The 16273-nt window shown below is 41.0% G+C and overlaps 2 protein-coding genes across 4 annotated transcripts in view; both read right to left on the bottom strand.

The window, feature by feature from the left end:
- LOC144039813 (intersectin-2-like) overlaps positions 1-6543 on the bottom strand; it is a 30302-nt gene extending 23759 nt beyond the window's left edge. Inside the window, exons 1-3 of one of the 3 annotated variants that reach the window (XM_077553508.1) lie at positions 6145-6543; positions 5373-5431; positions 3030-3085 (exon numbers count right to left, since the gene is read on the bottom strand). In XM_077553508.1, coding sequence (XP_077409634.1) covers positions 3030-3036 — 7 coding nt within the window. In that variant the 5' untranslated portion in view covers positions 3037-3085; positions 5373-5431; positions 6145-6543. The remainder of the gene's footprint in view (positions 1-3029; positions 3086-5372; positions 5432-6144) is intronic. The other 2 variants (XM_077553510.1, XM_077553511.1) reach the window with 2 other exon arrangements.
- Positions 6544-7174: 631 nt separating this feature from the next.
- Positions 7175-16031, bottom strand: ddx1 (DEAD (Asp-Glu-Ala-Asp) box helicase 1). Its single transcript, XM_077552058.1, has 26 exons — positions 15930-16031; positions 15790-15841; positions 15648-15711; positions 15139-15168; positions 14944-15040; positions 14806-14853; positions 14638-14721; positions 14455-14538; positions 14280-14356; positions 14113-14185; positions 13009-13085; positions 12810-12924; positions 12598-12736; positions 12412-12472; positions 12242-12340; positions 12067-12156; positions 11807-11995; positions 11647-11698; positions 11422-11568; positions 10133-10224; positions 9976-10048; positions 9556-9628; positions 9423-9465; positions 7904-7999; positions 7685-7805; positions 7175-7554 (listed from the first exon to the last, which is right to left on the bottom strand). The coding sequence occupies exons 1-26, from the start codon at positions 15943-15945 to the stop codon at positions 7424-7426; spliced, it is 2223 nt and encodes a 740-aa protein (XP_077408184.1). The 5' UTR covers positions 15946-16031; the 3' UTR covers positions 7175-7423.
- Between the last annotated feature and the right edge of the window lie 242 nt (positions 16032-16273).

The following is a 16273-nucleotide window of genomic DNA, read 5'->3' as shown; positions in this document are numbered from 1 at the left end:
TTTACTTTTTGGTTTTAGGTTGCTTTTAGGATTTTTTTAATCACATTTTTTTAAATCCCAAATTATTATTTTTTTCACAATAAAGGATAAGCGGTTCGGAAAATGGATTGAATGAATGCTTTTTAATTATTTTTTTAAATTTGATTTTAAAAATGTTTTTGGTGTGCAAGGAGGTTTCTATTAACTCTTTGACTGCCAGCCGTTTTCAGAAAAGGGATGCCGTGGGTGCCAGCCAATTTAAGCATTTTTGACTGATCTTTCAAGGTCCACAGAAAATTATGTGTTTGGACTATGGAAACACACATACTACCAAATGAAAGATTGGACTCTCATCTTTTATCAGAAAAAAAAGTTTGTTTCTACCTTATTCCGTTTTTCAGTAATCAACAATAGAAAATGGTTAGTTTCACCTCTGTTTTGAAAAAACGCATTTTAACGTCTTTGGCACTCCTCCATCGGATTTTACTAAACGTTATTTAACGTTTTTTGGCAGTCAAAGAGTTAAGTATAGTAGGCTACTTGTTTTTATGTTTATGTCCCACAATGTTAATGTTTGTGTTATTTATTATTATTTAAAAAAACAAAACAACGAATCAATACTTGCCCAGTAAATTTCCTTTAACAGTTAAAGGATCTTTGTGCAGTTTGCCACTTTTGTACTCGCGACCGCCACCTCTGGCTCAAAGCGTAACTGCAGCATCCGTCAGGCGCGTGCGCGTACGTGCACGATCTTAAAGCACCAGCCACAGTTGACAAACGAAGACAAACCCCGCCCCTCTCCTCCCCCAAAGAAACTGGAGTGTACAGGGTCCGCACGCTCTACTATAAAGGCAAGATAAAAGCTGATAGGTGCAATCAGAGTAAAACAGTCAGGACTCTTCGTACTCATTTGGGCATTGGTGGAGCATGTATGATGTAGAAAAGCTTATTTTTTTTTAACCTTTTTAAACAGCACAATCCACCTTTAAGGATATTTCTTAACATAGCCAAACAAAAAAAAAAAAGTTTATTTATCCACTTATTAGTCATTTATATTTCACAGTTTTAGTTATGCAAAACTATAGTTATTTCTTTACGAAATGTATTTTTTGTTAATATTTGTGGTTGCCTGGGACGGTTTAGTTGGGTTGACATTATTTCCTATGGGAAATATTGCTTTGGATTTTTTTCAAAACGCATTTACAATCAAGAGTTTCTGGAAGGGATTTTTCACAGAAAGAGAAGTTCGACTGTACGTGCGGAACAACCATGACATCATTCCTCACCTTCCAGCCAATCAAACAACATTTCCGCCACCTCCCTCGGTCAGAAGAGTTGCACGCTCGTAGGCCGACATACCTGTGGCCCGACCTTGACCAATAGCTGAGGCCGGACTTATGCCATGTCAATCAAAAAAAGATAAACGCCGCTTCCTGATACTCGACCACGAGCTGCGCTTGCACTCACACCCACAACGGCGCATACCAAACAGCTCTTGAACCACACAGGTCCGCCTGCTAATATTGAAGAAATACAACACAGCGGCAGAGAAGCCTGTGCGGAATTGCAATCGGCTGCAACACTTCCCTTTGTTGTCTTGGTGCCGCGTTGAGTCAAAACTCCGCAGATCATCCTCGGGGGGGTGGGGGGGGTTGGGTGGAGAAACCACCTGCTTGCCTTCATGACTGTTTACATGACGAACCGCCTCACCCAGGGACACACAAATGATTTTTCATCGGGACGCAAACCCGCTAATGACTTGACATCACAGCAGCATCGCCGACATTGCTTTGATCTCAACATAGCGCTGCATACCAGTTTACATTGCAATGTAATCATTTTTTCACAAATTGATTGAAAGCTATTGATCTGTCCAAACGTCATCTGTTAGTTTGACTCATTATCAAACAATTTAATGTTGAAAATAGCTTGAGAACAAATCTATGAACTCTTTTGCAGAGAAGTGTTGTAAATAGCGCTGTCACTAGCGAATAATTTTTAGAATCGATTAATCTAGCGATTATTTAATCGATAAATCGGATTCATTTTAAATTTGCATTAAAGTGTATTACAGAAGCATTTTTCCCCCTGATTACTGTTTATTAACTCTTTGACTGCCAGACGTTTTCAGAAAAGGGATGCCGTGGGTGCCAGCCGATTTAAGCATTTTGACTGATCTTTTGACTGATCTTTCAAGGTCCACAGAAAATTATGTGTTTGGACTATGGAAACACACATACTACCAAATGAAAGATTGGACTCTCACCTTTCCTCAGAAAAAAAAGTTTGTTTCTACCTTATTCCGTTTTTGAGTAATCAACAATAGAAAATGGTTAGTTTCACCTCTGTTTTGAAACAAACGTCTTTTAACGTCTTTGGCACTCCTCCATAGGATTTTACTAAACGTTATTTAACGTTTTTGGCAGTCAAAGAGTTAACCAGTAATTGGTGGTTTTTTTTCTACTTAGTTTTCATATACTAGTGATTAAAAAAGGGGGGATTGCTGTACTATGTTACCGGTTCGCTCGTTGTTTTGCAAAGTAAAAATAGATGGTTTTAGTGAACAATGGCTGTTGATACGCTGAAATCAGAGGATTTGGACAATTTTAAATAAAAAACTGTCTCCAAATGATTACGCGATTATTAAAATAGTTGTGGATTAATTTGATAATCGATTTATTTTGACAGCCCTAGTTGTAAAGCATTTTGTCACTTCAAGATAGTCTGGATATTTTTGTTTTGTTTTAAACAAGTGAAAATATGTAATGCTTTAGTTAGCGCCGCTTATTATCAATGACAGCATATTCAATTTTATTCAATTAAACACGATTTTCAGGTGTTGCGCTAATGTCGGTGCGCAAAACATAAAGTACAAAATAATACCAACTTGAATCGTGCTGTGTTTGGAAAGTAGTCATTTCAGAGATGTGAGGATTCTACCCGGCAGCAACAGAATATGAATCTTCAAAAATACGCAATCCAAAACCAGTTTTGCATACGTCATACTTGATCCGTTTGTCCACCTTCAAGTCCAACCTCTGCTTTCTTACCGTTCATGGCTGCAGGTGGGAGGTGTCCTCCGCGCGGCTGGCTAGCTCGCAGACATCTGCAGAGAAGGGAGAGCAGGCAACATGACTGAGTGAGTAGACTGTGCGTGTGAAAGAGAGTGTGCGTTTCACATGCTCGGGGGGGGGGGGGGAGAGAGAGAGGAAAAAAAGAAAAAAGCTTCTGGACGGAGGCGGCGCACGTCTTTGTCTCGCGCCCAATAGCACGCGGCAGCCCGAGCGTATGAGCAGTCCTGTATTGACGTTTACGACCTGCGCACGGATGCCGACGTCCATCTCGGCCTCGTCGCTCGGCTCGGGATCAACATAAGAGATTTTTCTCTACGCTCCGATACAAAAAGTGGATCCAAATTCGACTACAGCCACCTTTCACACACACGATAGAAAATAGGGCTGTCACGTTCAAACCTTTTAGCAATGGATTATATTATTGACATGATTGAAGTAACAACTTTTGACCAATGGAGGAGAAATAATAGATTGTGAAATGAGATGCTTTCATGTCAATTTTGAGCAGAGGTGGTTAATCCAGGTCCAGAAAGTCAAAAACCTGCCACAGTTTGGCTTTAGCCATTGACGCTCGCTAGCTAGTTCCCTAGCAGGTAAACAACCACCATGGGAGCTAGCTAGGGAGCTAGCTACCTAGCATCTGTGGCTAAAGCCAAACTGTGGCAGGGTTTTTACTTTCTGGACCTGGATTTGCCACCTCTGATTTATGAGGTCGATATATGCCAATACACTACACCGATTCCCAGCACATTTATTTAATTACTTGATTGCAGTACCAGCTTTCTACTAATAGGGGGAGTAAATAATAGCTTGTCAAACTTTTTTTTTGTGGTCGATTTAGTCGACTTTTCTTTCCAGATTAGTATGGAGGAGCAAAACTGCCCAAATTAAAAAATAAATGAATGACTAAACAAATAAATAAATGACTAAAAGCGAAAATAAAATTGGATTAAAAAAACTATAAATAAAAACAACAATATATCCATCCATCATTTACCGCTTATCCGGGGTCGGGTCGCGGGGGGGAGCAGCTTTAGCAGGGAAGCTCCCAGACTTCTCTCTCCCCAGCCACTTCCGCCGGCTCCTCCGACGGGATCCCGAGGCGTTCCCAGGCCAGCCGAGAGACATCGTCTCCCCAGCGTGTCCTGGGTCGAACCCTGGGGCCTCCCGCCGGTGGGACATGCTCCGGAACACCTCTCCAGGAAGGTGTCCAGGAGGCATCGGAACATGATGACCCGAGCCACCTCAACTGGTTCCTCTCTTTTTTTTTTTGGGAGATCTCAGTATTGATCATTTGAAATGTCATCATCATTGTTCTCCCTTTTTTTTTTTTTTTTTCAACTGGTTCCTCTCAACGCGGAGGAGTAGCGGCTCTACCTCCCGGAAGACTGAGCTTCTCACCCTATCTCTAAGGATTTATTTATTTTTTTAATTTTCAAATTAGATTTTTTTATATCCGTTTGTACTTTTAGTCATTTATTTATTTAGTCTCTTATTTATTTTTTTTTTTTTTAAATTTGGGCAGTTTTGGTTCTCCATAGATTAGATGTCAGGTTACGTTTCTTACTTGTATATCTGTTCATTATTATTTTACCAATAGAAGACTTTTCTCAGTCTTGTTTTTGTTGCTTTATAATTTGCGGCAGTCACCAAAGTAAAAAAAAAAAAAGAAGAAAAAAAAGTCATGGGGCGGCAGGAACATATAACTGGCATTTCCAATTCATTTCAGTGGGAAAAACTGAATTTTGGTAGAAGGGAATTAGAGTAACAAATTGGTCGGGGGAACGAAACCAAACTTGCAAGTCAAGGTACCAACTGCGCTGTACTTTCTAATTCTCTTGTGCAAACAAAGCAATCGTATCCACCCTGGTTGACAAATACTTTGGCGCCCCAAGGTGTGTTGTTAGAGAGCGGTGTCAAATACACAAGAGCAGCCTCTCCTCTTTCTCTCTCTCTCTCTCCTGGTACCAAAACAACACGAATCATCTCAACACTTCAAATTGTCATTTTTTGGCTTTGACGGAAAAGTCGCACAAAGCCACTTTTGCTCTCTTTAATAACGAGTGACAAGTCAAAGGCGTGTGGACGCTCCCTGCATGCCGATTGGCACCTGCGCTCGGATGTGCGATTCAATGCATCACTCTGTGCGTAGCGCTGCGTCTGTGTGAGTCAGAACGTGTCCAGCACACACACTTTGCATAGAAGGACCATCCTGTTCGAGCACAGGAAGCTTTGCCAAGCCACTGGGAAGAAAGACGCTAGTGTGTGTGTGTGTGTGTGTGTGTGTGTGTGTGTGTACTATTTCACACTCATATTCACCTTCCCCCTGTTGTGCTTGCTGCAGGCGTAAATCAATAATCAAGCTCCTTTTGGGTCATCTATGAACAACACACATGCAATTAATTAATCCAGTGCTGCCTTACATCACAACACATTTTTTTATTGCAAAAAGTGTACTAGCTGTACAGTAAAAATAATAATAGTGTACTGGATAAGATGATGTCTATACTATAATGAGTTTGTGAGCAAATGTAGACCTTTTACTTCACGGCACACCACCAAATAGAAATACTGAAATAAATAATAATGCCGAAGTTCTTTTCAGTTTACTTTATACTCAAATTGACCTTTTAGTTGGACAAAAATATGACACACTCACAGGAAGCAGGACGTACTGGTACAAAATACAAATGGCAACATTGCGATTGATAATGATTCATTGTAATTCTGCCATCTCATGGAAAAGCATTCAGTTGTTCTGCCTGAAAGATGAACACATATATGATCGCTCACGGCGCACTAAGGAATCACTGGGCACAGGTGCCAAACACAAGGCCAGATGAGCCCTTCTACGTCATTTTTTTTGCCCACTTAAGCAATTAAAGTGTCTTACTCTGTTTTTTTGGGCGGGTTAATGCATTTATTCCTTTCATTTGGTCAAATGTCAGTTTTTACATATAACCACCAGTTTCAGCAATTCAACTAGTTAAATTAATACTTTAAAATCAGTGTCACCTTCACCAACATGTTTTTGTTGTTGTTGGCGAAAGTATTTATTTATTTTGTACAGACTGGTCATAATCAGGCGTACCTTATGTTGTGTCATTTCCGAGCACAAGCAGATGGGAAGAGAGGCCCGCCAATATTACGTATTGACTTGAGAATGAAGCTCGAAGACAAACAAACAAAGACAGTATTTGCTTAAAAACGGCAAATGAAAAGTAGCAAGCTGCAGACGCGTGAAAAAAAAAAAAAAGAGACAAATGTGTGTGTGTGTCAGTACACACGTTGAACACGCCAACCTGTCTTTCGCCGATCGCAACAATTCAATTAAGAACAAATACATTTAAAAGCGGTTTGTGTAGGCCTGCTAACGGGTTATTTACCTGTTGCGGAGGGAACAGCGGCCGGTAGTCAAGACATCCACAGGAGGGCAATTTGGCTAGTGGAGGAGTAAGGAGGCAAGGAAGCGAGAGGGCGGGACCGAGCGAGCTTGTGTGCGGCGGACGACTGGAAGGGGGCGGAGCCCGGGAGTCAAGCCGCAAGTCATTTCGCGGTCAAGTTCCGCCTGGGATTTTCAACAGGAACACGTGGAAGCAAGGTTTCAAAATAAAAGCAAAGCAGGTTGAGTGGACGAGTGAATATTTGTGAAATAATTTGTTTTTAACTAGATATTATTAACTAAAAGGGATACACGGAGGCGTTTAATAACTATTGGTTGTGTAAAAGCAAGTTTAGACGACTGACGCTCTTTGCTTAACAATTTCACCACAATAATAAGCATATTATTCAGGGATGTGATTTGACCAAAGTGAAATTATCGGAAAATTTAGCCGGGGGGGTGGGGGGGGGGCGGAAGCATGAACAAATAATTATATCATGACCAAATGAAAAGTAACTCATATTAGAGCATACCACAAATGTCTTTGTTATAGCAGAAGATGTTATCTGTCGGAGTCATGTGCATACACAATGAACTACTACTAAAAAAAAATAAATAAAAAAAAAAATCGATTTTTTTTTTTTGGGGGGGGGGGGATAAAAAAAGCGGAATTCCGCGAATTAGCGGAAAAATCACATCCCTGTATTATTGTAATTCAATACAAGGAATGACTCCCCCACTGTGTGCCCAACAGTTTATTTCAGAAAAAAAAAAACCTGCATCAAAATGCTTCTGCAGGCAATTGCTCACAATAAGGTACTCCAACATACTTAGCCAAATTAAATATATATTTAAAAAAAAAAAAAAAAGGATTTTCTTCAATAATAACCCTAACCCTAACTGCACAATACAGGCTTAAACACAGGAGCCACTCCTAAGTGTTGCTGATGGATGGCGAGTGCATTCGGTAGCTGCGGCCGAGCTGCATTCAGAAGGCTCTGAAGAGTTGGTTGGGCAGGTATCCAAGATGGAGGAAGGACGACTGGGCCTCTCTCTCCAGGTTGGCCAGCTCTTGCACCGTCGGGGCCAGCACGTCCACGTGGCCCTTGTAGTTCCCACCTAAGCACCACAAAGCAGCAGCCGTGGTAAAAACTACATCGACAGCAAACCGAAATTCCAACATTGGTTTCACGAAATTGTATTCTTTTCTGATGGCCACAGTTTGGACCCTGGACCATGAAACGCGTACCTCCCAGTTTCCTGCGTTGGCCGTAAGTGACCTTCCCGTCAAAGTCGTCCACAGGCACCTTGATGTCGGGCTCGCACTGGGTGATGGTGCACTTAAGGTGTTCCTCGATTTCGGACAGAAGCTGCGATTAAAAAGAGGAGAACAGACCAATGACGACTGTCACATCAGCCAAACGGTAACGGCAAACAATGGATTCCTGACAGTGAGGGCATCCGTCACCTCTTTCTCGTTGTACCAAATGGTGCAGCCGCCGTCCTGCTTGAGTCGGGTGTTGTAGCAGCCTCTGCCTCGGCTTGCGCAGCCGTGGTACCAGACCTGTGTCGCCGCAAATATACATTATGCATGAACTTCAACAAGAAAAGAGGAAGTTACTTGCAGAATTACTGTAATGCCGTCTTGCTATTGTGCGGATAGACATTTGGAATTGCCTGATGGCGCCAAAGCACTACTTTTCTATTGGGCGGATCCTCCTCTCACTTCAACTTAGCCCATATGCACAAAGATTTTTTTTTAAATTTATTTCTTGTTAGTGTTTTAGACAGAGCACAAAATGGCAAATAGTGGAGGATAGATTGAAAAAAAAAAAAGTACTACATACAGTACTACTATATTCAGGGATGTGATTTGACCAAAGTGAAATTATCTGAAAATTTAGCCGGGGATCTGGGGGCTGCTGGCACCCAGCTAGGTCCAGGGGGGGGGACAAGGCCCGGAGCTCATGGGTTTTCCGTGTTTTTAAGTACTTTCAATGCACTCACATGACAAAGAAATAGACAAAACAACAGCATCAATTTTCAATGTATATTGAACTATCCCATATAAAATGGCAGTTTTAGTCAACTCAAAATCAGTCACATTCAAAAACATTGGACTGCCTTTGCTTTTAACTCTTTGACTGCCAAAAACGTTAAATAACGTTTAGTAAAATCATACAGAGGAGTGCCAAAGATGTTAAAAGACGTTTGTTTCGAAACAGAGGTGAAACTAACCATTTTCTATTGTTGATTACTGAAAAACGGAATAAGGTAGAAACAAACTTTTTTTTCTGATGAAAGATGAGAGTCCAATCTTTCATTTGGTAGTATGTGTGTTTCCATAGTCCAAACACATAATTTTCTGTGGACCTTGAAAGATCAGTCAAAATGCTTAAATCGGCTGGCACCCACGGCATCCCTTTTCTGAAAACGTCTGGCAGTCAAAGAGTTAAAAACTATCACTGAGAATATCATCATATCTAACTAATGTGATTACGAAGTTAACACATAAATAATGTTGAAGAGTTCAAATTTCATGAACAAATAATTGTATCATGACCAAATGAAAAGTAACTCATATTAGAGCATACCACAAATGTCTTTGTTATAGCAGAAGATGTTATCTGTCGGAGTCATGTGCATACACAATGAACTACTAAAAATAAATAAATAAATCAATAAATAAACAAATAAATAAAAAAAATCGATTTTTTTGGGGGGGGGGGGGGGAGATAAAAAAAAGCGGAATTCCGCAAATTAGCGGAAAAATCACATCCCTGTATATTGTAATTATTTGAATTTGACTAAACTCTGTCTAAATGAGACGCAGTAAAAGTCGAGACAAAGTAAACGGAGAAGGAAAAGATTTTGTTGCAGCATCCATTTAAATTGCTGGTGTGAATTAAAAACAACAACTCAGTCTACAAACAGGATTGCTATACATAAAAGTGTAGGAGAGAAAAAAAATATTGGCAAAGCTTTACCTTCTCTTTCTCCATGGCAACCAATGAGATGGCCAAGCCCATTCTGTATGTTTAAAAAGGAAACACGACTGCTTTATAAACTTGGAAGATACATGGGATAATACACAAATATGACACCCGTTTAACTCCTCACCTCTCTGCTCGACCCACTCTGCCGATACGGTGGACGTAGTTCTGCTTCTCGTCCGGGAGGGTGACGTTAATCACTGCGGAAATAAAGTGCAGTTTGGATATAAAACCAACAGTAAACTAAATAGACACAAATGGGGTTTAGAACTTAAAAAAAAAAATATATATATATATATATATATATATATAAAATTAGCACTACTGCCTAAACGGGGTGCGGTAGAAATTGAAACCAAAAAGCAAACGACAGTAAAATGTTGGTGAAGGACTTTTTCAAAATAATATCTCACTCTAAATATTCGTATACTACATAGGCATACCTTTAACCCAAACTGCTACCTAAACGGGTTGCGGTTTTTCGACGTGAATATTACGAGACTAAAAGGTGGCTATGTAGTGTAAAGTGCGTCTGCATTGGCGCTACCGTGGGGAACGCCTCGGATGTCAATTCCTCTGGCGGCGACGTCGGTGCAGATCAGAAGCCTCACTTCCTTTCTCTGAGGACACAAAAGATTTGACTTCAAATCTCGGGACAACGGCGACAAAACCGGGTTGCCTATTTTGCACGTTGGTCCTTTTACCTTGAAGCGATCCAAGTTGTTCTTCCGCTCTTGGGGCTTGCGATCGCCATGGAGACACACGCAGGAAAACTGGTGGTTTTTACTGTCTGGGCCTGATGGGAAGTGACCACGTTATGAATTAAATATAAAAAAAAAAGAAAGAAAGAAAGAAAATGTTTTCACTAGTAATTTGTAGGGATAGACCAATTATCGGCGCCAATATTCAGCATTTTGACACATATCGGCATCGGACATTTTGAAGAATTATACGGCGTTAAAAAAGTGTTCAGGAAGAAAAAAAAAAATCTAAGAAATATTGAAATTTTTACAGATGCTTCTGAAACTGGGAATTTCCTGCACGTTCTGTTTTTGTTTGAAATGAAAACTAAGATAAGAACAATTTACTTAAAAACTTCAGATATTTTGAAATTTAAAAAACTTTATTTACTGTAGCAAACAATAGGGAGCTATTTACTTAGTTTTTTATTTAACAGGCATGTGATTTGACCAAAGTGAAATTATCTGAAAATTTAGCCGCTGGCACCCAGCTAGGTCCAGGGCAGTGCCCTGGTGGGGGGACACGGGGGGCGAAGCCCCCCGAAGCTCATGGGTTTCCCGTGTTTTTAAGTACTTTCAATGCACTCACATGACAAAGAAATAGACAAAACAACAGCATAAATTTTCAATGTATATTGAACTATCCCATACAAAATGGCAGTTTTAGTCAACTCAAAATCAGTCACATTCAAAAACATTGGACTGTCTTTGCTTTTAAAAACGATCACTGAGAATATCATCATATCTAACTAATGTGATTACTAAGTTAACACATAAATAATGTTGAAGAGTTCAAATTTCATGAACAAATAATTGTATCATGACCAAATGAAAAGTAACTCATATTAGAGCATACCACAAATGTCTTTGTTATAGCAGAAGATGTTATCTGTCGGAGTCATGTGCATACACAATGAACTACAAAAAAAAAATAAAAATAAATAAAAAAGAAATTTCTTTTTGGGGGGGGGGGGGATAAAAAAAAGCGGAATTCCGCGAATTAGCGGAAAAATCACATCCCTGTATTTAATTTTTGAAGACATGCTACTGCCCCTGGAAGATCCCTGAACTTTGTTAGATTTGTAAAACAATCAATTCAACAAACATGCTTAAAAAATAAAGAAATCAATAAGAGCTAAAGTTTTTTTTAATGCCAATATTTCCCCTTTTCCAAATATCGGTTATCGGCGTCTTTGACTACCAATAATTGGTAAAAAAAAAAACATATGGGTCTATCTCTAGTAATTTTCTACCTCCTCCTTGCTGGATGAAGTATTGCTCCATGTTGTCGCAGTCGATCTTGGTGCGGCAGAAGATGATGGCCTGGTCCATTTTGTGTTCTTTAATGGCCCTCACCGTGTACTCGCCTTTCAGCACCTTGATGGCCTCGGACCACATTTCTGGACGACACAAAACGGAGACGTAAAAATGTTTATTGGGCGTTGTGCTGCTGCGTGGACAGGTTTCGAAAAACCCACCTGCCGAGTTGCCTCCTGGTCTGGTGTTATCTTTGGCATGGACATCATCAGTCTAGCACACACGCAGAAAAATCTCCGTTACGCAGCCGCTGCCGTGAAAACGGAAACGCAGTAAACAGGAAGACAAGCAAACGTCCCGCTCGAAATACCCACGACTGACCCGGATGTGGCCCTTTCCCAGACGCTCCCAGAGGCGGTCGGTTTTGGGGTTGACGGGCACGACCACGTGGTGCACGGTCTCGGGCACCGAGTCCTCGCCCTTCAGGTCCACCCAGGTGGGGAAGTGCATGATGCGCTCCGACAGCTTCTTCACGTCAAACGAGTGCAGCGTGGCCGAGCACACGATCACCTGCACGCACATGCGTGATAGTGAAAAACTAATTGGGTTTACTTTGCCCAGAGGAAACCCCTTCGCAGTACCTGCAGCCGTTTTCCATCAGACGTCACTTGAGGAATCTGATTATGGATTCTGTTGATGAAGTCTGTGTAGCCCGCTGTCAGGAGGCCGTCCTGGAGACAAAAAAGACGAGCGTCACGGACAAGTGCCGCGAGCTGTAAACAAAAACCTCCAAAAGGGATTCTGGCTCATCCGTACACATTCGTCAAGGACCAGAAAGCGGACTTGGGACAGGCTGAGCTTCCCGGTGGATATGAGGTCGTCCAGTCTACCGGGGGTCCCCACCACGATGTCCACCTGAGGAGGAAGTGGACACCAATTGAAAAGACGTGAACAGGAAGTGCACAAGCGACTGAATTTGCACGTACGCCTTGCTCCAGAGCGGACATTTGCTCCTTGGCAGCCACGCCGCCGATCACCAGCAGCTCCCTGCACAGCACACCAACGTCAAAATCCACATTTGTAATGGGGCGCCATCTGCTGGTGAGCTGCCTGCATCGCACTTTAGGGAAACGCAGCGACGTTTCAAATAAGCGCAAAGCTTTGCACGGTACCTGAGCTTGGGGTCAACCACGTATTTCTTGAACTGCGTAACGTTGTTGAGGGTCTGCTCGGCCAGTTCCTTGGACGGCTCGATGATCAGCGCCTTGGGGGCGTTGCTGGACCCTTTCGCCTGACTCACCTTGGCGCTCCCTGCCAAAACAGACAAAACTCCCTGTGACGTTCGCACTTGAGCAGAGAGCTTTTATTTTGGAAGGTTCTAAACCTGTCTGTGAAGACTTGACCACGTGGCCATCTGGCGCCTGATCCAAGGCGACAAACCCGCTCTTTGGCGAATGCTTGAAGTCCTCGCCGCCAAAGTTGAACTTCAGCTCCCCATTCTGGCAAAAATAAAACATGAATAAACAATGCTGTGATTTGACGGCTTATTATAGTTACCTACGTTAAATGTGTTAAAGCAATACCTTAAGCACGCAGGAGGCAAAGAAGGGCTGATTCCTGAGATTTTGAGGAATCTCGAAAGCCAAACCCAGATCATTACCTGGTTGATTTGAAACAAACACATCATAGAAAATTGCGACTTTATTTATTCTCCAAAAATGTCACAATTGTTCAACCCTCATAATCTTGCAACACTCTTGATTGATCAATAAATTGTAAAAATGACACCCGCACGTGGATTGACCAAAAGTATAGAATTGGGGGAAAAAAATATGAAATTTACCAAACGGTGACGGAGGAGCTCTCGGCCCAAAAAAGGGTTAATAATTTAAAAATACTGTAGATGAAATCTACACTTCTAGTAGGGTAAAGATATTTGGAACAGTTCACAGGATGATGCAAAGCAGTACAAACACTCGAGCCAATATTATGTTCAATTAATAGCTCTCAAAGCGGAGCTTTATTAACTCATTCACTCCCGGCCATTTTCACTGAAGCAACCCCCTTCGCTCCCGGCTGGTTTACTGGATTTTGACTGATTTTGCAAGGCCCACAGAAGATTGTGTTCTATGGTTATACAAACATGGAACCTAGCAAAAGAAAGATTAGAGTCTCTTCTTTCATCGGGAAAAAAGTACGTGTCTACCCGTTTCCGTTTTGCAGCAAAAATAGAACTGTGGGTGGGTTGATCTCTTATACTCTGCTGCCACCTGCTGGCCGTTTTTCTACGTACTACCATTGATTCACTCGTTCTCTGCAGTTCAGAGGCTGCCTCAAAAGCCTTCTGTATGCTCTAGGTGAACCCCCTCCCCCACAACAAAACGTATAAATACGTCTTTGGGACACTTAAACATTTCAAATGCTGCCACCTGCTGGCCGTTTTTCTACTTACTACCATTGATTCACTCGTTCTCTGCAGTTCAGAGGCTGCCTCAAAGCCTTCTGTATGCTCTAGGTGAACCCCCCCCCCCCCCCATAACAAAACGTATAAATACGTCTTTGGGACACTTAAAACATTTCAAATAGAACATATTTATACGTTTTTGGGAGCAAATGAGTTCAATTAAATATTATTGCGTATATGTACCTAATGATGTGGCCTGTGAGTGTACAGTACATAACAATACCATTTTTGGAGAAGGAAATCTGGCCCTTGTCCAGGTCAAAGTAACATCCAATTGTGTCATGCATGGTGAACTCCTGTAAAAGACCCCAAAAAAAAAAAAAAAAAGTTGACTTTTTATTAATAATTGTAACTAATCCACTGTGACTAAAAGCAACTTTTGTGTTTGACCTCGCCATAGCTGTCAAATTGCTTATTGTTTGATTTCTTCCCTGTTCCGCCAAAACCAAACCCGTACTTGTCAGTTCCTACAGAGAAAGACAAAACATAGTCAGGCAAAGCAAATTCGAATTGTGATTTTGAGTCGCGTACAAAAAAAAAAAAAAAAAAAAAAAAAGAAGCTTACCCAAGTCGAGCGCTGCCTGGCTGGTGGACCAACCGATGCGACACAGCCCTTGGTCTTGGCACGTGACCTCGTAGTAGTACTTCCCTGTTTACACAAGCGCACAAAATTAAAAAAAAAATACAAATAAAATACTTCCTGGAACGGCTCATGTTCAACCCGAGAGGATGCACCGAAATGCCTCACCTTTGCTAACACCCTTGGTGGAGCGAGAGCCGTGCCATTCCTTAAACTCTCGGCTCTGGCAGCAAAGTCCGTCGGCGCCGATTGCTGAAATGATGGAACAAATAGCGAGAAGATAAAAAAAGCCAACATTGAACAGCTTGTGTGTTAGATTTTTCGTGCTCTTCTTACCAAATGCAGCGCTTCGGTCATAAGGGTTCATCTGCCAATTGTTGAAGACTGACAAAAAGACCGTATCGAGTCAATTTTCCATGATATGCCCCCTTGAAGTTGAATCAAACAAGTGACTACGTAATAAAAGTTGCTCACCAGCGCCGCCCGTTTTGATGTTGGCTCTGCCTTTCTTGCCCTGCTGCTGGTCAGTCAGCGTTTCATGCACAATCTGGATTACAGGGATGCTGAAGGCCTGACAATCACAACACATTTGATATCATGCACTTCATACAACAATTTGACATTGCACGCGAAGGTCCATTTTTAATAAACAATTTGCTCAATACTCACTCCTGTTTTACCGCTGCCAGTTTCTGCTGCCTTTAGAAAGAAGAAAGGGGAAAAAAAAAAGTCAAATTTGTTCCTTGTTGCATTGCTTCTTCATTTGTATATCTAATCTGATTTTAGCCTAATTGTGTTGCCATGTCAATATAATCTATAATCTATAGTCTTTGGAAACAGAAAGCGGTTTGATTTAACTATAACTATATTAAAAATGGATTGTTTCTTTAACCAATCCGTTTGCAAATTCTCCCTCACGGCACTCAATGACGTCATCATATTTATGTGCTGATTGATTAGTCGGAGCAAAACACGTTACAGACAACTAATACATTTAATAATAAGCATCTGTGTATTATAGAAAATGTTTTCAATTTTTTTTTTTGTCATGGAAGTAAATAAATATAAATTCTGAACTCTACAAATAATGGATTTTGTAATATTGCGTTTTTGTATTGATGGTAAAAGAGTTGAATTATAAATCCCAGCTCGCCACTGATAAATATTGACAGGCTCACCATAAGGACATCTCCTCCACCGAGAATCAACGGAATGGACTCAGCTTGGATGTCAGTAGGAAGCCTGGCATGGAATAATGGCAATAAAAACATTCGTTATTAACTTTATACACGGCAACGCTAACGTTGACAAATGACTTACAGCCAATCCATTTCCTCCACAGCCTGTGCGATTTCGGCCATAACGCCCATTTCTACACGACACAACGATAATTCACAATTAAATTACGTCAACAAAACACGTTATGTTCATCGTGCAGTCACGGTTGAAGTGAAACTCACCAGAAAAGGCTGCCATTATTGCAATCAAAACCTGCCGGATGAATCGTGTACGCCACTGAACACCGGGTGCACTCTTTTTTAGTGAATCGAGAGGAAACACGGCTAACATAATAGTTCCGTTTTTATTATTTATTTATTTATTTATTATATTTTAAATAAAGTCTACTTTATGACTACATAAATCAAACGGCATTATAGGAGTGTTTAAATGTTAATATTTATAAATTAAGAAAAATGGAATAATAATAATTATTATTATTATTGAACAAACACGCGGGGATTTTTATTTTATTTTATAAATCCTTTTTTTAAATTTACTTTTTGAATATTTCCCCCTACAAATT

Source organism: Vanacampus margaritifer, chromosome 19 (assembly GCF_051991255.1).
Source record: "Vanacampus margaritifer isolate UIUO_Vmar chromosome 19, RoL_Vmar_1.0, whole genome shotgun sequence".
NCBI lineage: Eukaryota > Metazoa > Chordata > Actinopteri > Syngnathiformes > Syngnathidae > Vanacampus > Vanacampus margaritifer.
Note: the sequence above shows the minus strand (reverse complement) of the source record. Positions and strands in the feature narration are given on the sequence as shown.